We start from the raw sequence: 22,031 nt of genomic DNA on the forward strand, positions 1-22,031 counted from the left end.
ACAAGTGGTAGAGGGCCACCCATGCTATCGCATCAGCCATACACTCAAGAAAAATCCACCTCACTCCTGCCTCAATGGGCCCAATGTGCCCAAGTAAACTTACCTGCATTCCCAGGTTTTTCCTACCACTGCTACTGCTGCCTGGTTGCAGCTTCAAGCAGTTGCTACCTGATGCATCCATTTGGCTGGGAGCTCTTGGTGCTGGGCCTTATGGAGCTGCAAGTAACATCAGGCTGGTGCTTTCATAACTAACCTATGTGGTGTTACCCCTGAATCTTTGACCAGTGAATAGAGTCAGCACTTTGCCTTAAAATACTGGACCATGTGCATGTTGTTGATAACTCATTTACATAAATGCACGTCAATCCTTAAAATAAAATCTGTTTTTGGAAGAGAAGTTTGGGTGACTACTCTAAATGAATTAACTAAATTTCCATGGAGAACTGCAGTCTGTGTGATCATAGAATCCCTACAGTGTGGAAACAGGCCTTTTGGCCCAACAAGTCCACACCGACCCCTCATAGCATCCCACCCAGACCCATCCCCTATAATGCACCTAATCTACACATCCCTGAACACTATGGGCAATTTAGCATGGCTAATCCACCTAGGCTGCAAATCTTTGGACTGTGGGAGGAAACCAGAACACCTGGAGGAAATCCACATAGTCATGGGGAGAATGTGCAAACTCCACACAGAGTTGCCCGAGGGTTGAATCAAACCAGGGTTCTTGGTACTTTGAGGCAGCAGTGCTCACCACTGAGCCACTGTGCCACCTGTGCAGTGACAAGATACAATATATGCATAGGCACGCTATTCCATTATTTGAGAAACACTCGTGGTATTCTGTAAAATTCCTTGTTGCTATTTAGAGATAATGCACAACTATGCCTTTTTTTTAATGATGCAGTTCCCAGTCAGTAAATACAAGTTCAAAGGTGTGTGTTAGTCATTTGTGGCACCCGTACCATTGCAAGGAAATAGCAGGGCTACCTGATCTGTGAGAGATTACTGAACAAGATGAGTCAGAAATGAAAAACAGGACCTTAAAAAATGTTACTGAAAATATAGATCTTGAATTAACTTTAAAAAAACATGAAGATTGGATGATTGCTTTATTCAGAACAGGCTTGTGTAACAGCAACTTGGTAGAGCTATTTCCAGATTCATGATGAAAATGAAAATCTGGAAGCAATCATATCTTAGTAGGTAAATGATTTTTGAAGAGCAGTATGAACTGGATCTTGTATACATTGTGAAAGTTTGATCTCAAACTCCATCTCATCATAATCTAATTTAAAGGATATATACAGTCTCAATGTTTTCAGGCCTGTAGTCTTAGTGTAAATCCCTAATCAGTAATTGAAGTGGTTTATATTATTTTGGGGATCCAAGGTAAAGGCTGGAGTAAGAATACCACAACCTGGCAGTACCTCAGTTTTGAAATACAATTTTGTTTCTAAATCCCTCCATGGCCTCCCCCACCTCCAATGTCTGTGATCTCCTCCAGACCTCCAATCCTGTGCCTGTCCAGTTCTGGCCTCTTGCTCATCCCTACTTTAATCATAAATCTTGCCATCTCAATCTTCATATGTTTAAGGCTTTAGCTCAGGAATTTATTCCCTGTACCACTCTAGTTCTTTACTTTTATCTCCTACTTCAGAATGTACCCCAACACCTACCTCTTTGAACAGATTTTGCTCATCTTTCCTAATATCTCCTGAGTGCCATTTCATTTGATTATACTTCTATGAAGGACCTTGAGAGTTTTATATTATTAAAGGTGCTGTGTAAATGCAAGCTGTCCTTTTTCCATTAGCATTCATAATGGACAGCTTCAGATTGTTGTGGGTAATCCAAGGCACAGGTTTTGTTTTATTTTGAATATTGATTGAATAGGATCAATGGCTTGCTACCCATGAACTTGCTAGAAGGTGAGAATGTAATACAATGCTAGGTTTCTGAATTGCAATTTATTGGACAGGACAGAGGAATGTAGAGACTTGCTTTACTCCTTGTGTAGTAAATCATAAATATGACCTTTATGCGTGTTTCCGATTACATAGAGGATTCAGCACAGAAACAGGCCATTTGGCCCAACTGGTTTGTACATTTTGTTCTGCATCCTCCTCCCTTATGTCTTCTTCTATCAGCATAACTCTATTTCTCTCTCCCTCATTTGTTGATATAGCTTCTCGTTAAATGTGTTTATGCAATTTGCCTGAGCAAGTTCCACATAAAGATGTTTCTCCTTAATTCTCCTTTTGATTTTATTGATGATTGTCTTATTTGTATGGCTTCGGTTGAGACCACATGTGGAAACATTTCCTTTATGTCTACCTTATCAAATCCCTGTAAACTTTCAAAGACTTTGAGCCTCTTTCTCTGGAGACATGAATTTGAGCCTTTTCAGCCTTTCTTAATAAGTATATCCTCCTCTGTGCTAGCATCATCCTTGTGTAACATTTGCATATCTTATCTAGTACTGCTATATTCTTATAATATGAAGACCAGAGCTGTACACTATACTCCACAAGGAACTAAGAAACCTCAGGTGACCTGCAAATGAATGTTGCAGGCTTCACACTTCTGTAAATATCTCTTCATTTGCAGTGCTGTTCTTTAACCTTAATCAAAGAAACAAAACAGTCAACTTTCATATGTGCATTTCCAGTTTTCATAACTGCAGCTGCTGTGTGGCATTTTCAACCTCATGTCCTGAGTGTTATCTACTGTGCCAGGTTACCACCCAAACTGTGAGGTTTATAGTTCCGCAGACCTCTGTCCTGGCCACTGACCCTTGCTGCAGAGACTGATCTAATACTTTAGATCCATTCCTGTTAATATGTGGCAAAAATATTAACTGTCTCAGCTATCTGACCACTGCCAACATAACTGAGATCCGCATTTTGCAATGAGATCCTTTGAACAAACTAACCAGTGAGAGTCCTGCTATTTGTCCTTCAACCTCTGCATCACCCTTTCCTGCTGCCGAACCCTTGCACCCACCTCCAAGATGTGCTAAGATCAAATTTAGAGTCCATCACCTCCCTATTAATATCAGTTAACTCAACATAAACTCACAATCAAACTAGCCTCCCTCTCAGCCCCTAAATTCAGTACCTACATATTTAATATTCAAGGCAATTGCTGCTTTCTGTATTCCTAGCTTAAGAAAATAATCATTTTTTCATGGTTAGTAAGAAAATATTTCTTTTTGTGGCAAAGTTTTTTTTGAACCATAATTCCAGAATTTTCCATGAAATCAGTTGTCGAACTGCTGAGCTTCCAGTGAAGTTATGGGTCACAATTAACTATTAACCCAGAAATATCCAGTTATATTGATCTTTAGGCATTGTAATTGGGTTTGTTTTCCTGCTTATTAAATAACAAAGAGGAATAAATCAACTATCCGGAAAAAATCCTCTCTCCGCTAAAAATTACAATCTACCACCAAATACTTCTTATAATTCTGAGTTGTCTAATCCTTTAGGAGGCCATTCATACTCAGAAACTTTGCCATTCTTGCTCTAATTAAAGAAAGACAATGTACAGTCAACCTTAAAAAATAAAAATCGTTAAAAATAATTCAATTTACAGTTAAAATTTCCTTTTAAACAACCTCAGATCATTAGAGAAGTTGACATGTCACGAGGGATCCACGATTGGCAGTCTTCTCAACATCCAATAGATGGAGATTCTTTGTGGTTGAGGCTAATGACAGCCACACGCTCTGACCACCATATTCCTGTACTTTTTCAAGATAACGTTTGAGCTGTCATCAAAGTAAAGAACAGATATGGCATTGAGCTGTGTGGGAGCACAGCATGGCTTTGGGACATTTTCTGGGTTTATTAAATGAACCTGAATGTAAAATAGAGAGAAAAAAAGATGCTTCAAAGAAAAATTAAAGTACACTTAACAATGGGCACAGTCCATGTACATACACAGTTCACACACATATATCTTTAAGCAAGAAGCTCATTGTAGAGTAGCATCTTTCAAGATAGGACAGGAGATCATTCCACATAGAATACAAGTTTTTCCTCTATTAAAACCACTGAGTCTAAATGAGATGAAGGGAACTTCTAGCACCTTGCTCAATTAGTGCCTAGGTTAAAAAAAAGCAATAAAACCTGGAAGAGGCACATATTGGTCCAACTTATCTTGTACGCCTGAAAACAGAACTCCAGTATGCCCAGGATGTTCAGTTTTCAGTTTTACTGGTCTTGTACTTTTTATTCCCCTGAAATAGTGACTGTTTGCACTCTCCCAGCCCTAAATGCTTCCTGACCCTATTTGTCATCCACTGCCATGTTTGCATAATTGCCCTACACCAATATCTACCACCTAGATAACATGTGGTCTCTCCTTTATTCCTTAAACAGTCTCAATCTATCTCCATCCACTACGAACCTTTTCCACCCGACCGAACATGTTTTCATCTTGATTCACTTCTTTGATTCCAATCTTCTACCACTAAATAAGAAATGTTATCTTATGCCCAGACTTCCAACTAGATTTTCCAATTGTTAAGATTTCAGCATTATTCAAACCAATAGGCTCTTGGGTGAGGTGCGATGAAGTAGCTTCCCTTCTTTATTCGCCTGAACTCTGTTGTTTGCAACAAGTTTAATTTAGAAATGAATCCCTTCCCTTGTGGGTATTTCTCTGCCAAATGAAGTTATGTTTTAAAAAGAGCCAAGTTAAGCAGGCTTTTTTTTGAGTTAATAAAGAGTGATTTTATACTTTAGTAAATACAAGAAGAATTACGATGCAATACACATACAGGATTGGAAATAAGAGTAGAACCCAAAAACAAAATATCTTTTAAAAGAATGTAATTCAGATCAATCTTTGCATTGTTCGCAAATGGCAGATAGTTAAACATCCTTGTCATTTCAAGGAAATTTATGGACAACATTGACATTGCCAGGTGAGCAGCTGATTTCAGGATTCTTAGGGTGGAGTCTTATAGGAGTCTGAGTGATGTGAGCCATAGAGAGATGCGTGGCACGGTCAGGCAAAAAGTGCAGTGAGGCTCCTTTACAACTTTGGGAATATCTCCCACCAATGTCAGGCTTTTGCATTAGCAGTGTGAAGAGATTCCTGCTCAGCAGCAGCAATATGTTAATTGACAGGGATGAATGCTTGTCAAATGACTTGTTAATGCCACAACTTGCTTTGTTAATATTTAGACTTCCATCTTATCAACTTGCCAAACAAGCTAGACATTGGGAAAATTTGATAAGGAAACAAGAGCAAGCACCTGAAGGATGCAGCTGGCTGCATGCTCTGAATGACCTTGCAGTGGAAAATGGAGACCAACATCCCAGGGCATGCTTCATGGACAATAGCCACATGCACTCCATATCCATGGATGTTGGCATCCAACATATGTCAGCTTCTAAGCGCTCCATGAAACATCTCTAACCCACTCATAGGACATTTTGTCACTTCAAAACTGTACCTCAGGCTGCACTGGCAACAAGGACACACCCTGAAACATGCACCTAGCTCATGGACTGAACCAGGTTTCCTCCGGGTGCTCCAGTTTCCTCCCACAGTCCAGAGATGTGCAGGTTAGATGGATTGGCCATGCTAAATTGCCCACAATGTCCAAAGATGTGCAGGCAAGATGGATTACTTATGGGTAATGCAGTGTTACAGGGATAGGGTAGATCTGGGTGGATGCTCTTTGTAGGGTCAATGTGGACTTCTTGGGCTGAATGGCCTGTTTCCACATAGTAAGGATTCTGTGATTTAGCGCAGACACAAAATCAAGTAACTTGTCATTGTGGTCAGTAGGCCTCAGTCAAGTCAATGAGGATAGCCTTCCCTCAGGATTAATGCTACATTAATTCAAGAATAGCCATTGATATCAGTCCAGGCCTAGCTCAGTGTGGCCAGAGAAAGGCTATGGTCCTTATCAGGGTAAGGCGCCGATTGATATGCCACACATGTCTTCAGTTTTTCTCCCCAACCGGGGACTCTTCCTCTTGGAATGAGAGAGAGGCAGGCGTTGCAGAAGACAAAGATGGATGGCACAGCAATCGCCAATGGTGCAGGTGAGGATGTGTCTTGAGTGAGCAATTAGACAGCACAGAGAGCATACAGGATTAGAGCTATCAGAGATTGGGTGGGTCAGAGTGGTGGAGCGTGAGCCTTAATGGGAGTTGGGTACATTAGCACAGATGGAGTGAGTATGAGATATTGGAGAGAAGATGATACCACTTATGCCTCCGGAGCAGAGAACAACATTGAACTTCTTCCTACAGTACCATGCGTCCTTCCAGGTGTCTGAGGCTGATTTGTCCAAAGTGGCAATCTTGGATAAGGCCAGCATAGTCTAGTCTCATGGCATCTACTGCCTCATCCTGAAAGAAGACGTTGTCTACCTCTCCTCCACTGCATTGAGCAGGACCTCTAAGATCTTGCCCACAAATCAGAACACTGATTTCTGTCTGTCTACCATGTCTAAGATAAATGTAAGGAGTTGTGGAGGGCAGCTCTGGACTGACAGCATTGTCCAGGTGTATAGCAAGCTTTTAAAGATGGTACATGTACAAGCAATGTTGGTGAATGGAGAGTTGTTTGAGAAATGTGTGTGGTAAGATTGGGCAGAAGTCAGGTGTAAGAAATGTCATGGCGCAGTGAAGATAATTAATGAGGTGAGTATAGTAAGACACAGCAAAAAAAGTCACTAGACTGAGAGGCAAGCAACCCCTCCAAACAATTCATCAAAAGCTAGATTTAGATTCTGTCCATGGTATTGTTTACTTCTGAAGCTTATGGTGTTCTGATTCCTTCAATCTTTACCTGAATTGTAGCATTCAGAATGAGAGAGTCCTTTCATTGTCATGTTTCCTTTTGTCTGGTGTGATAGAATCTAGCATTCAGTTTGAGAGTTTCTTTACTTGCAACATGAGGGTGACTAGATATAATTCTTCAGCTGTGACTTTCATAGCACTCTAATGCTTGAACCCAGGCTAATGCACAGAGCTACCTTAGCCCACTTGCACATACAAGAACCTCAGTCCCCATAGTACCACACAAGAGAACCTGAGTCCCATTAACACACTACAGTAAGAGTGAAGGAGGGAGGTAGAAGCTGATGAAGGGTCTAGGCTCTCTGATGAAGGGTCTAGGCCCGAAACGTCAGCTTTTGTGCTCCTGAGATGCTGCTTGGCCTGCTGTGTTCATCCAGCCTCACATTTTATTATCACAGTAAGAGTGAAACTGGCTTTTTAACCTCTGTGCTTCTGAGGAAACTGAACTCCTTGGACATTTTTCATTAAATCAGGGGAAGCCAGCATAGATTCAATGACACGTAGGCCATGCCTGACAAACCTCAATCCTAATAGGGGATCTAGCCTGTTATCTTTGAATTTCTCTCCAGAGCTGCTGCTTAACCTGCTGAACATTTCTAGTGCTTCCTGTTCTTATTAACTTTTTTTTTAACCTTATTTTTGCAGTAACACACCTCAGTAAATTGTCCAATTATTTGCTTATTTTTTATTCACTTGTGGGGCATGGGTGTTGCTGTCTGGCCCACATTTATTGTGTGTCTTTAGTGCCCTTGAGAAGGTAGTGATGAGCTGCCTTCTTAAACCACTGCTATCCATGTGCTGTAGGTAGACCCACAAGCCCTTAGGGAGGGAATTCCAGCATTTTGACCCAGCAACAGTGAAGGAATGGTGATATTTTCCCAAGTTAAGATGGTGAGTGTCTTGGAGGGGAACTTGCAGGTGGTCATGTTTCCATGCATCTGCTCACCTTGTCCTTCTGTATGGAAGTGGTGGTGGGGTTTGAAAGGTGCTGTCTAAAGATCTTTGACAAGTTCCTGCAGTGCATCTTGTATGTAGTACAGTGTTGCTACTGAGCATCAATGGTGATCGGAGCAGTTGTTTGTGGTTGTGGTGGCAGTCAAGCAGGCTACTTTGTCCTGGATAGGGTCAAGCTCCTGAGTGATTTGGAGCTGCACGCATCCATGCAAGTGGGAAGTATTCATTCACACTCATGACTTATGCCATGTAGATGGTGAACAGGCTTTGGGGAGCAGAAGGTAAATTATTCGCTGCAGTATTCATAGCCTCTGACGTATTTGTAGCCAGTGTGTTTATATGGAAGTCCAGTTGAGTCTCTGCTAAATGGTAATCCCCAGGATGTCAGTAATTGTGGATCAGTGATGGTAATGCCATTGAATGTCAAGGGGCAGTGGTTAGGTTGTCTCCTATTGGAGATGGTGATTGCCTAGAATTTGTGTGAAGTGTATGTTACTTGCCACTTGTCAGCCTGAGCCTGGATATTGTTTAGACCTTGTTGCATTTGAACATGAATGCTTCAGTACCTGAGGAGTCACAAATAGTGCTGAACGTCATACAGTTCATGAGCGACCATCCCCATTTCTGACAGTATGATGGCAGGAAGGTTAATGATGAAGTAGATGAGGATGGTTGGGCCCAGGACACAACCTTGTGGAACTGGTAGAGAGATGCCCTGGAGCTGAGATGATTGACCTTCAACAACTACAAACATCTTTCTATGTGCCAGGTATGATTCTAACCAGCAGAGAGTCTGCCCTCAACACCCATTGATTCCAGTTCTGCTTGGGCTCCTTGATGCCACACTTGTTCAAATCCAGCCATGATGTCAAGGGCTGTCACTCCCACTTCACCTGTTGTATTCAGCTCTTTTGTCAATGTATGAACAAAGTCTGTGATGAGGTCAGGAGTTGAGTGGCCCTGGTGGAACCCAGACTGGGCATCACTGAGCACATGTTGCTTGATTGCACTATTGATGAGACATCTGTCACTTTACTGATGTTTGAGAGTAGTCTGATAGGATGGTAATTGGCCAAGTTGGATTTGTCCTGCTTTTTGTGTACAGGACATACTTGGCCAATTTTCCACATTGTTGTGTAGATGTCGGTGTTGTAACTGTACTGGAAGAGCTTGTCCAAGATGCAGCAAGTTCTGGAGCACAGGTCATCAATACTAGTGTGAGAATGTTGTCAGGGCCCGTAGCCTATGTAGTTTCCACTGCCTTTAACCGTTCCTTGATATCATATGGAGTGAATCGAATTGGCTGAAGACTGGGATCTGTGATGCTGAGAGGACCAATAGAGGATGCCAAGAAGCCCTCTTGCCCACTGACTCCCACTCCCAGTGGTGTGACTGCTCCCTTTTAACTCCTGAGCTCTACTCACTAAGCTGCATTTGAACACCCTGATGATACATCATCCCTACTCACTACTGTAACTGACTCCTCAGTTAATAATGTGACACCACCTCCACTTTTCCACCCTCCCGTGCCCCACCTGAAGATCCTGTAGCCTAGAATGTAGCCTCAAATACAACTCTGAAATGGGAGCTACATCACAATTCCATATGTCAATCCACACCTTAACTCATCTGTTTTCCGTATATTACTCCTAGCACTAAAGTTAAAGTTATCCAACTTGCCTTACTCCGTTGAAATTCAACGTGGCTGACCTCCCTCTTCCTTGGTTCCATTTACTAAAGTTTGCTGTGTCCCTGTTGGATGAACATGGCATCCCCTGCCCCTGCCAAAAGAGTCTAACCTCTTCCCAGCAGCACTAGTAAACCCACCCACAAGGATGTTGGTCTCATTCTGACTCAGACACACACTGTTCTATTTGTGGAGGTATCACCTTCACCAGGAAAGGTCCCAGTCTTCCAGGAATTTAAAAGCCTTCCTCTGTACCAAACAGCTATATTCAGATGTCCTATTTTCCTATTTCTGTACTCAATAGCACATGGCACTGGGTGTTATCTGTAGATTGCACCCTTTGACGTCCTACACTTTAGGCTACTCCCTAAATTTTTGAAGCAAGACCGTAATCCTTATTATACCTATGTAGTCGGTACCAGCATGTACCAAGACCAATGTCTTGTCACCCCCTTTCTTCAGGATTCTCTGCAGCTGCTCAGTAACATCCCTAAACCTGGCACCAGGGGGATAACACACCATCCTGTCTCTGTCTGCAGTTCCTTGAGGAGCCAGCACCTTCATCAGTTTCCAAAATGGAAAATTGATTTGTGAGGAGGACCTCATGGTCTCCTGCACTACCCACCAGATTCTGTTTGATTCCTATTCCCTTCTTTCCTCCAGTCCCTTGTGCGCTTGCGTGACTACATCGCTAACCATGCTATTCAGTAAGTTTCAGCATCGCAGGTGTGTCATAGTATCTCTTGCCACAGCTTGAGTCCCAAAATACAAAGCATAAGCTTCTACAATTGGGAATAATTTGTGCACACGTAGTCATCTAGAATGCTAGTAGAGTCCATGACCTTCCACATATGACAGATCACAAATTTCACATAGTTGACTTCACCGATCATAACTTAAACTGATAGTCTTACATGCTAACTTTTGGAATTATTTAAACATACTATTTTTTAAACCCTAACTTTAGTCTCCTTCTTGTATTCCCTCTGAATTTACTTATCCCTGATGTTTCTTGGTTAATCTCATGATAATTTCTCATTTCTTGGTCCTTGGTCCACTCTTGCCCCTACTGACCTGTGAAAGTAGTTAAGAAAGCAAAACAACAGAAGCCAAGAAAAGCCTCCTTTTCTCCCCTCACAACTGCCACACTCTACTCTCTGCTGGCTGCACTGAGGCCTTTTTTTCCCACACTTTGCATCAGTTGTTTCAGGGAGTGGTTTAAACCAGAGTAACTGTTGGGCCCAGTTAACTGTCCAAGCTACTGCAGCTGCACCCATTATTTCTTTCTTTGTTGATTACATCCAGTACTTACCAGAGTTTGAACAATTGCATGATTCGTAGCATTCATGTATGAGTTCAGTGGGAATGAGCATTCTCCCTCACAATAGTATGCAGCATATCCCTCAGGAGCTATGATCCAGTCCTTCAGGAAAGAGATGAAGAGGACATACTATCAGAAAAGAGACTCTATGTATTGCTATCACTGAATATTTTTGGGTTTTACTCAGCGTTTTCTACATCCTGCATACTAAGTAGACTTCACTTTAAAATGTCAGGTTCAGGGTGAGGCTGAAAAAGAAAAGAGACTACTTATAACATTCACTCAAAAAAGAAGGGGAATTATGTTAGACTGGAATTCACATCTAACTTTTGTAGTGTAATTATGACAACTTCTACAGCAACTTTAAATGGTATAGAACTTGTTCAGGTATCTTGGGTGATCAATATTTTGGTACATCTCAATTGATATTCTGAAGGTTTACTGGGGATTGGAACTGTAATAGACAACCTCAAGGACTTGTCAGTCAGATGCAAAGTGGAACTTCTCTTTTTTTAGTTCCAAATTTATGCCTTAACCTAATTCTGACAATGACTCTATTGCAGCAATGTGAAAATTGTTGGTTTAGCACAACAGCCATCATACTGGGGTCTCTATCAGCAAGACAGCCAGTTATCACTTTAGCTCATGCACCTTGCCCACTAGGAACTGAAGTGAGACTCAGAATCACATAAGATGCTCACTGGTAGCAGATTGAAGAGATGTTCATCTCATTAACCTGAACCAGATTTGAAATCAGGCCTCAAAAATGAAAAGTTAAAATTCTCTTCCCTCTCTGTGCCAGTAGTAAATCATTTATTCAAATGGATTATAGTCAGTAATAAAATAACATGCCAATCAGAAAATCTAGGCTCTAGTTTCTAATCTGGTCCCACAAGTTTTACATAGCAGCATATTTTATAGTTAGAGACTGGTTATAAGCAAACTAAGATTACAGAATTTTAAATAAAGCATGAACAATTAGTTTGCTTTATTGAAGTAGAGGAAAGAGCAACTGTATGTGGTGTTAGCTATGAAAGAAGTGACCTTCCCACTCCCAATATATAATGAAGGGCAGTCCTACCAGTTTCCGTCATCGATTCTGTGAACTGGTTAAGGACATTGCACTTATCTTGCTGACATCTAACATGTTAAATTAATGAGGATTCCACCAGCCCTATGTCGTCAGCTTATTATTGATATACTGGAAACACTGAAGGTCTCTACAACATTTAGTTTCAAATATTTAGGCATTGATTCTGTAGGACATTTATGTTGCATATTTTTAAATTTTTTTGTATTTTTTTCATTTAAATACATTACCAGCAGAAATTATTTTAAAAAGTTGAGTAGCTTCACCCCAAATGCCGTTGTATCTATTTTTAAATGTGATTTCTAATAGGAGAACAGCACCTTAGATTTCTCTCAGAGTTGTACTAGAGTGTCATAGCTTGCTGAAGTCCTGAAGCGGCACTTCAAATTCAACCTACAGATTCATTAAAAGTGTTACCAATGAAGCTAAGCTGACTACTGATGTTGAATATTACAATGTAGCTGCAAAAGTCTGAATGGGATTCTAAATCCTAATTTAGTTAAGGTCTCACATTGAAGTTAATCTGCATGTTTGCACAATAAAGCCCATCACAACCAGGCATGAGAGGAATGTTAACTAAAGAATGTTAACTAATCTCAGTGAGAATTTATAATTTATAATGAATATCTGAGAGTGGATGGAAATTTCTCAAGGAGTTGGTTGGCTAGCCCCAAATGAAAGATGCTTTAACTCTCTAATAAAGAGATAAAAAAATGTAGAGCTGGATGAACACAGCAGGCCAAGCGGCATCAGAGGAGCAAGAAGGCTGACGTTTTGGGCCTAGACCCTTCTTCCTATTTAGACATTGTCACGGTTGGGACCAAATTGGGAAGGCCTGAATTTGGACTGTAGTTCACTGGGGATGATCTGGTTCCGTAGGCAGGTACTAAGAAAGATGATGTGGCTGTAGTACCTGGTTTGCTTCAGGACGTGGTCGAGCAGTTTCAAGGCCGAAGAGATTATGAGAGAATTGCAGTGGGAGAGGGACCCCCTGTGATTTTTCTGGGGGAAGAATAGGGTAATTTCTTCAGGGAAGGCATCCTTAGAAGAGGCTTCACAGTGGGGTTAAAATTGTTTCAGAGATAGTAGGAACTGCAGATGCTGGAGAATCTGAGATAACAAGGTGTAGAGCTGGATGAACACAGCAGGCCAAGCAGCATCTGAAGAGCAGGAAGGCTGATGTTTTGGGCCTAGACCCTTCTCCAATGGACTACATTCAGGCCTTCCCAATTTGGCCCCAACCGTGACAATGTCTATATAGGAAGAAGGGTCTAGGCCCGAAATGTCAGCTTTCCTGCTCCTCTGATGTTGCTTGGCCTGTTGTGTTCATCCAGCTCTACACCTTGTTATCTCTAGCTTCTCCAGAACCTGCAGTTCCTACTATCTCTTTAACTCTCTAACATGCAGGTTGTGGAAGAGTTTATTCTTTATAAGACTTGTTCTGGCTAGAAGATGACTGTGAAACAATAATAAATCAAAAGAAAGAAACTACACAAATTGGAAACTTACATCTGAAATGATTTTGGATGGAAACACAAAAATGTTTTAAAGAGTTCTTTATATTTCGGAGTTACCTGCCATCCTAGGTCACGAAAGCTGACATACAGCTCATGCTTCATGCAGGCTTGCCGTTGGTCACTGCTACCGTTCTCTATTAATAAGAAAGGATAGAGGCCATTAACAATTAGGTATCAGGATGAGCTCTGCTTTAACTATGTAGGAACAAATTACTGCAGATGCTGGAATCTGTGCTGAAAATAAATGCTGGAGACCACAGCGGATCAGACAGCATGCAATGGAGAGTCAGCAAGCTAACATTTCGAGTCTAGATGACTCTTCGTCAGAGCTGGTGAAGTGTGGAGGAGACAGCATTTATGCTATAGTTTGGGGGGTGGGTACTGGTGGAGAAAAGATTTTGATAGTTCAGATTAAGTGATCAGAATGTGGGAATGGCAGAACAATGGTGCGTCCAACTGCCAGACTGGAAAGGACAGACAGTCCCACTGGTGGGGGGTGCGCAGGAGCGAGGGGTGAGAAAACATGATAACAAAGAACAAAGAAAATTACAGTACAGGAACAGATCCTTCGTCCCTCCAAGCCTGCACCAACATGCTGCCCATCACAACTAAAGCCCCCTACCTTCTGGGGACTGTATCCCTCTATTCCCATCCTATTCATATATTTGTCAAGACACCCTTTAAAAGCCACTCGTATCTGCTTCCACGACCTCCCCCAGCAGTGAGTTCCAGGCACCCACCACCCTCTGTGTAAAAAAACTTGCCTCGTACATCACCTTTAAACCTTGCCCCTCGCACCTTAAACCCATGGCCCCTGGTAACTAACTGTTCCATCCTGGGCAAAAGAAACATAATTAAACATAAAAAAAAACATAATGTAAGAAGCTAAGGGAAAGGGAAGAAGTGGGAGTTAGCTTACAATTTGAAGGTGTTAAACTCGATATTAAGTGCAGAAGGCAATAAAGAGTTTAGTCTGAGCATAAGATGTTGTTCCTCCAGTTTGTGCTGTGATTCACTGGAACACTGCAGCATGTCAAGGACTGACGTGGGCATGCGAGCAGGATGCCGTGTTAAAATGACTGACTGCGGACTCATGCTTGTGCACAGATCAGAGGTGTTTCACAAAGTGGTCGCCCAGTCTGTGTTTGGTTTCTCCAAGAGGCCATATTGGGTGCAGCAAACAAGACTGGAGGAGGTGCAGGTGAAATGGTGAGCAGGGAGGAGGTTAAGGGGCAGGGGCACCTTTAGCGCTTACATAGGAAGGTGTCTTGGGATGGGGGACTGGTGTTGATGGTTGTGGAGTGGACTAGGATGTCCCGGAGGGAGTGATCCCTGCAAAATGCAGACAAGGGAAATGATGGAAGATGTATTTGATGGTGACATTCTGCTAGAGTTGTCTGAAATGGCAGAGAATGATCCTCTGAATGTGGAGGCTGGTAGGATGAAAAGTGAGGACAAGGGGTACCTGATCATGCTGTTGTAAATGATGGAAGGGGGCAAGGGCAGAAGCATGGCTGATAGTTTGGATGTGGTTGAGGGCCCTGTCAACCACAGTGGGTGGGAAACCACAGTTATAGAAGAAACAAGCCATGTCAGCAGCGCTGTTTTGGAAGGTGGCATCATCCAAACAGATGTGATGTAGGTGAAGGAGCTGGGAAAATGGGGTGGAGTTGTTGCAGGACGTGTGATGTGACACGCTGTGGTGGAGGTAGCTATGGGAATCAGTGGCTTTGTAGTGGAAGACAGTGGACAGTTTATTCACTGAAATGGAGGCAGTGAGGTTAAGCAAAGACCATAAGACCATAAGGGCAAAGGAAGGGAAGTGTCGAAAATGGACGATGTGAAAGTTATAGAGGGGTGGAAATTGAAGACAAAGTGAACAAATTTTTCAAGGCCCTGGCAGGAGCATGCAGTGGCACCAAAGTAGTCATTGATGTAGCGATAAAAGAGTTGTGGGAGGGCGCCAGTGTGAGACTGAAAACAAGGATCATTCTGTACACCCCATAAAGAGACAGGCATAGCTGGGACTCATTTGGATGCCCATAGCCACCCCTTTGACTTGGCAGAAATGAGATAAATTAAGGGAGAAATTGTTTAGTGAGAGAACAAGCTCAGCCTGGTGGAGGAGAGTGGTGATGGATGGGGATTTTCCAGGCCTCTGGTTGTGGAAGAAACTGAGAGCTCGCAGACCATCCTGATGAGGAATGAAAGTATAGAGGGATTGGACATCCATAGTGAAGAGGAGGCAGGCACCTGGAAATTATCAATATGGTGGAAGGCATCAGAGGAATTGTGGATGTAGGTGGGCAGGATCTGGACAGGTGGAGAGAGGATGAAGTCAAGGTAGGAGGAAATGAGCTCAGTGGATTGATACGATGGGCCTACCGGGGCAGTCTGGTTTGTGGATTTTGGGAAGGAGGTAGAAGCAGGCTGTCCAGGCTTGGGAGACCATCAGGTTGGAAGCAGTGGGGGGAAGACCTCAGGAGGTATTGAAGTCAGTAACAGTCCTGACAACAATGGCATGATGTTCAGATGAGGGGTCATGGACCAGTGGGCGGTAGGAAGAAGTGTCTAAGAGCTGGTGTTAAGCCTCCACAAGGTAAATTTCAGTGTGTCAGACTACAACAGCACCACCTTTGTTGGCCAGTATGATAACAAAGATAGGGTTAAACCTAAGAGAGTGAAGTGTGGCAATTTCAGAAGGGGATAGGTTAGAGTGGGTGAGAGGAACAGAGAAATTGAGATGGCTGATGTCACGGCAGTTTTCAATGAAGAGATCAAGGGCAGGTAGAGGCTGGCGAAGGGAACCAAGTGGACGGTGAATACTGGAGTTGGGTGAAGGGATCAGTGGAACGGGTGGGGGGAGTTCCTGCCTGAAGAAGTGAGCTTGGGGATGGAGGCAGCAGAAAACCTGTTCAACATCATGACAAGCCCGAAATTCATTAAGGTAGGGGTGTGAGGGTATGAAGCTGAGTCCTTTTCCAAGGACAGTCTGTTCAGCCTCAGAGGGAAAGGTCTGGAGGTATGGTGAAAGCACATAAGGGGCTGGGGTTGGGGTTGCGATTGGGGTCAAGTGGTCTCAGATGTACAGAAAATGATGGCATTTGAGGGCTGGAAAGGGAAGGATGCTAAGGGACAGTCTGGATGTTGGAGCCCATAACCTGCTGGAGTTTGTGTGTTATTATGTCTGTAAGAAAGACAAAAAGTGTTTTGTTGAGGTGATGAATGAGACAAAGGACGAGGTGAACCTGGGCACTGGTGCAGCTTTGAAATATGGTGAGTTGAAGTTGCTGCAGAGCGAAGCCTTAATCGTGGATCCCAAACTGGACGAACAACATATCTTCAGATGACAAAGTATGGAGCTGGATGAACACAGCAGGCCAAACAGCATCTCAGGAGCACAAAAGCTGACGTTTCGGGCCGAGACCCTTCATCAGAGAGGGGGATGGGGAGAGGGAACTGGAATAAATAGGGAGAGAGGGGGAGGCGGACCGAAGATGGAGAGAATGCAAGATAGGTAGAGAGGAGAGTGCAGGTGAGGAGGTAGGGAGGGGATAGGTCAGTCCAGGGAAGATGGACAGGTCAAGGAGGCGGGATGAGGTGGTAGGTAGGAAATGGAGGTGCGGCTTGAGGTGGGAGGAAGGGGTGGGTGAGAGGAAGAACAGGTTAGGGAAGAAGACAGGCTGGGCTGGTTTTGGGATGCAGTGGGGGGAGGGGACGAGCTGGACTGGTTAAGTGATGCAGTGGGGGGAGGGGAAGAATTGAGCTTGTTTTGGGATGCAGTGGGGGAAGGGGAGATTTTGAAGCTGGTGAAGTCCACATTGATACCATTGGGCTGCAGCGTTCCCAAGCGAAATATGAGTTGCTGTTCTTGCAACCTTCGGGTGGCATCATTGTGGCACTGCAGGAGGCCCATGATGGACATGTTGTCTGAGGAATGGGAGGGGGAGCTGAAATGGTTCGCGACTGCGAGGTGCAGCTGTTTGTTGCGAACCGAGCGGAGGTGTTCTGCAAAGTGGTCCCCAAGCCTCCGCTTGGTTTCCCCAATGTAGAGGAAGCCACACCGGGTACAATGGATACAATATACCACATTAGCAGATGTGCAGGTGAACGTCTGCTTGATATGGAAGGTCATTTTGGGGCCTGGTATAGGGGTGAGGGAGAAGGTGTGGGGGCAAGTGTAGCACTTCCTGCAGTTGCAGGGAAGGTGCCAGGTGTGGTGGGGTTGGAGGGGAGTGTGGAACGGACAAGGGAGACGTGGAGAGAGTGGTCTCTCCGGAAGGCAGACAAGGGTGGGGATGGAAAAATAGCTTGGGTGGTGGGGTTGAATTTTAGATGGCGGAAGTGTCGGAGGATGATTCTTTGTATCCGGAGGTTGGTGGGGTGGTATGTGAGAACGATGATCTCCATCTTCGACCATCATCTCCAACACCATCCATGACCTCATCACCTCAGGGGATCTCCCACCCACAGCCTCCACCCTCATTGTTCCCCAATCCTGCACGGCCCGTTTCTATCTCCTTCCCAAAATCCACAAACCTGCCTGCCCTGGTTGACCCATTGTCTCAGCCTCTTCCTGCCCCACCGAACTCATCTCCACCTATCTGGACTCCATTTTCTCCCCTTTGGTCCAGGAACTCCCTACCTACGTCCGTGACACCACCCGCGCCCTCCACCTCCTCCAGGACTTACAATTCCCTGGCCCCCAACACCTCATTTTCTCTACGGACGTCCAGTCCCTATACACCTGTATTCCTCATGCAAATGGCCTAAAGGCCCTCCGCTTCCTGTCCTGTAGGCTCGACCAATCCCCCTCCACCGACACCCTCATCCGCCTAGCCAAACTCATCCTCACCCTCAACAACTTCTCTTTCAATTCCTCCCGCTTCCTACAGACAAAGGCGGTGGCCATGGGTACCCGCATGGGCCCAAGCTATGCCTGCCTCTTTGTAGGTTACGTGGAACAGTCCCTCTTCCGCACCTACACAGGCCCCAAACCCCACCTCTTCCTCCGTTACATTGATGACTGTATTGGCGCCACCTCTTGCTCCCCAGAGGAGCACGAATAGTTCATCCACTTCACCAACACCTTCCACCCCAACCTCAAGTTCACCTGGGCCATCTCCAACACATCCCTCACCTTCCTGGACCTCTCTGTCTCCATCTCAGGTAACCAGCTAGAAACTGATGTCCATTTCAAGCCCACTGACTCCCACAGCTACCTAGAATACACCTCCTCCCACCCACCCTCCTGCAAAAATTCCACCCCCTATTCCCAATTCCTCCGCCTCCGCCACATCTGCTCCCAGGATGAGGCATTCCACTCCCGCACATCCTAGATGTCCACGTTCTTCAAGGACCGCAACTTTCCCCCCACAGTGGTTGAGAACGCCCTTGACCGCGTCTCCCGCATTTCCCGCAACACATCCCTCACACTCCGCCCCCACCACAACTGCCCCCAGAGGATCCCCCTCGTTCTCACTTACCACCCCACCAACCTCCGGATACAACGTATCTTCCTCCAACACTTTCGCCATCAACAATCCAACCCCACCACCCAAGCTATTTTGCCATCCCCACCCTTGTCTGCCTTCCGGAGAGACCACTCTCTCTGCGACTCCCTTGTCCGCTCCACACTCCTCTCCAACCCCACCACACCCAGCACCTTCCCCTGCAACTGCAGGAAGTGCTACACTTGCCCCCACACCTCCTCACTCACCCCTATCCCAGGCCCCAGGATGACCTTCCATATCAAACAGATATTCACCTGCACATCTGCCAATGTGGTATATTGTATCCATTGTACCTGGTGTGGCTTCCTCTACATTGGGGAAACCAAGCAGAGGCTTGGGGACCGCTTTGCAGAACACCTCCGCTCGGTTCGCAACAAACAGCTGCACCTCGCAGTCACGAACCATTTCAGCTCCCCCTCCCATTCCTCAGACAACATGTCCATCATGGGCCTCCTGCAGTGCCACAATGATGCCACCCAAAGGTTGCAAGAACAGCAACTCATATTCCACTTGGGAACGCTGCAGCCCAATGGTATCAATGTGGACTTAACCAGCTTCAAAATCTCCCCTTCCCCCACTGCAGCCCAAAACCAGCTCAGTTCTTCCACTCCCCCTTCCCCCACTGCATCACTTAACCAGTCCAGCTCGTCCCCTCCCCCCACTGCATCCCAAAACCAGGCCAGCCTGTCTCTGCCTCCCAAACCTGTTCTTCCTCTCACCCATCCCTTCCTCCCACCTCAAGCCGCACCTCCATTTCCTACCTACCACCTCATCCTACCTCCTTGACCTGTCCGTCTTCCCTGGACTGACCTATCCCCTCCCTACCACCCCACCTATACTCTACTCTCCACCTATCTTTTCTCTCCATCTTCGGTCCGCCTCCCCCTCTCTCCCTATTTATTCCAGTTCCCTCTCCCCATCCCCCTCTCTGATGAAGGGTCTCGGCCCGAAACGTCAGCTTTTCTGCTCCTGAGATGCTGTTTGGCCTGCTGTGTTCATCCAGCTTCATACTTTGTTATCTTGTATTCTCCAGCATCTGCAGTTCCCATTATCACTGATATCTTCAGATGAGGCACTTTACAGCTTTCTGCACTTAATGTGGAGTTCAACACCTTCAACTTGTGAACCAACTCCTATTTCTTCCCTTTCCTTTAGTTTGTTGCATTCTGTTATCATGTCTTTCCCCAGCCCCCACCCTGCCCACTCCAGTAGGACTGTCTGTCCTCTCAAATCTGGCTGGAGACATACCATTGTTCTGCCATTCTCACATTCTGATCATTTAATCTGAACTATCACCACCTTTCCTCCCCCTACACTCACTACTCCACACTTCCCAACCCCTAAACTATCGCATAAATGCTGTCTTCTCCATACTTCAGTGCTGATGAAGCGTCATCTAGACTCAAAGCATTAGCTTGCTTTCTCTCCATTGATGCGATCTGACCGCCCCCCATCCCCGTGATCTCCAGCATTTTTGTTTTCTGCCTCACTTATCTCCTCTAAGGTTTTGTGTCAAATATTCAAAGGTACCCACAGGTCTCAAATAGAAAACAGCTAATTATTTCTCATCAACCTCGTGAGGTTAGAGGGCAGAGAGAAAAGGAGAAAAAACTTGCATTTCCACTAGGCCTTTTGCAATCCCAGGATATCCTAAGGTGATTTTCAGCTGGTAAAGTACTCTGAAGTGTGGTCATTGTTATAATGTAGGAAACATGAGTGCCAATTTGTACACAAGCATCCACAAACAACTACGTGAAAACACTCAGCTAACCTGTTTAGGTGATTGGGAGACTGGTGTTGTCCATGACATCAGGGATAACTCTCCTATTCTTTGAAATAGTACCTTAGGATTATTTGTATTGATCCTACAGAGTGGGCAAGGCTTCAGTTTAGATTTCTTCTGAGAGGTGACAACCCTGAACGTGCAGTGCTCTCTCAGAACTACAGTGGAGTATCAACCCAGATTTTAATTCAGTTTGAATCCACAACTGCTTGGCTTGTAGGTGGGGATTTGCCTTGTAGCCATTGAACCATGGCTAACAAGTAACACCCTGACAGGAAATATCTTACTTCACCTTGAATAATTAAAGTGAAATTGTATCTATCCAAAGTACCACATGATACTTAATCTCATAAATAGAACTGATAGATTAATATTTCTCAATCTGGTTACTTGGAAAATATCTGTTTTTCATGATCTCCTTAAGTGAACTATCTGAAATTACATCTACAGATTTGACTTCACCTGACAAAGGCGCTACGCACTGAAAGGCTGTGATTTCAAATTAACCTGTTGGACGATAACCTGATGTCGTGTGACTTCTGACATTGTCCACCCCAACCCAACACTGGCACCTCCACTCAATTAAAATTAGCTCATCTAAACCACATGCAGAGTGGAACAGACAATTGATTAACTTAGGCAAAGCCACAAATAACAATCAGTTTTTCATAGGTGCAGCAAAGCATGGAAGTAACAACAGATCATGGCACCCAGCAAATCTTTTAAAAAGCAATGCCACATACAATTTTTTCAGCTATTGTGCTGATCATGCACAATACCATCGTCATACAACAGCAGAAGAACACAGTGCAACCACTTTTTGTGGATTGATTCCTAGGACGAGACATTTGTCCTATGAAATGCTGAGTAAATTGTTCTTTTGTTGTCTGCGTTTAAAAGAATGACAGGTAATTTCATTGAAAGATTAAAAGTTCTGACTGGCTTTGAGACGGTAGATATTAGGGGACTGTTTTGCTCATTTGGAGAGTCTAGATACATCAGGTTAAGGGGTTTATTGTTTAAGACAGATAGAAAGAGTAAATTCTTCACTGTAAGGCCATGAATATTTGAAATTCTCAACCACAGTGGAATGTAGATGCTTAGTTGTTGAGTGTCTTCATTCAACAATTCATTGTTATGATAGAGTCTTCAACTTCATCCCACAATATCCAGTTCAAGTTGAACACAGAATTCTGGCAATGTCTATGAAGGAGGTGAAAGACATCACACAAATGAAAAGCATCAAAGCAGCAGGAGTGATGGAATTCTCACTGAAATTTTTAAACAGTACAGGAGAACATTGCAACTCTGCATCCTTGTGCAACTCTGCACGGTT

The 22,031-nt window shown here is 44.2% G+C and overlaps 1 protein-coding gene across 1 annotated transcript in view; it reads right to left on the reverse strand.

Annotated features, from left to right (window-relative positions):
• Positions 1-550: 550 nt before the first annotated feature.
• Positions 551-22,031, reverse strand: part of bmp7b (bone morphogenetic protein 7b) — a 165,497-nt gene continuing 144,016 nt past the window's right edge. Inside the window, exons 5-7 of the mRNA XM_059652876.1 lie at positions 13,457-13,533; positions 10,784-10,894; positions 551-3,864 (exon numbers count right to left, since the gene is read on the reverse strand). Coding sequence (XP_059508859.1) covers positions 3,715-3,864; positions 10,784-10,894; positions 13,457-13,533 — 338 coding nt within the window. The 3' untranslated portion in view covers positions 551-3,714. The remainder of the gene's footprint in view (positions 3,865-10,783; positions 10,895-13,456; positions 13,534-22,031) is intronic.

This window comes from Stegostoma tigrinum, chromosome 19 (genome assembly GCF_030684315.1).
Source record: "Stegostoma tigrinum isolate sSteTig4 chromosome 19, sSteTig4.hap1, whole genome shotgun sequence".
NCBI lineage: Eukaryota > Metazoa > Chordata > Chondrichthyes > Orectolobiformes > Stegostomatidae > Stegostoma > Stegostoma tigrinum.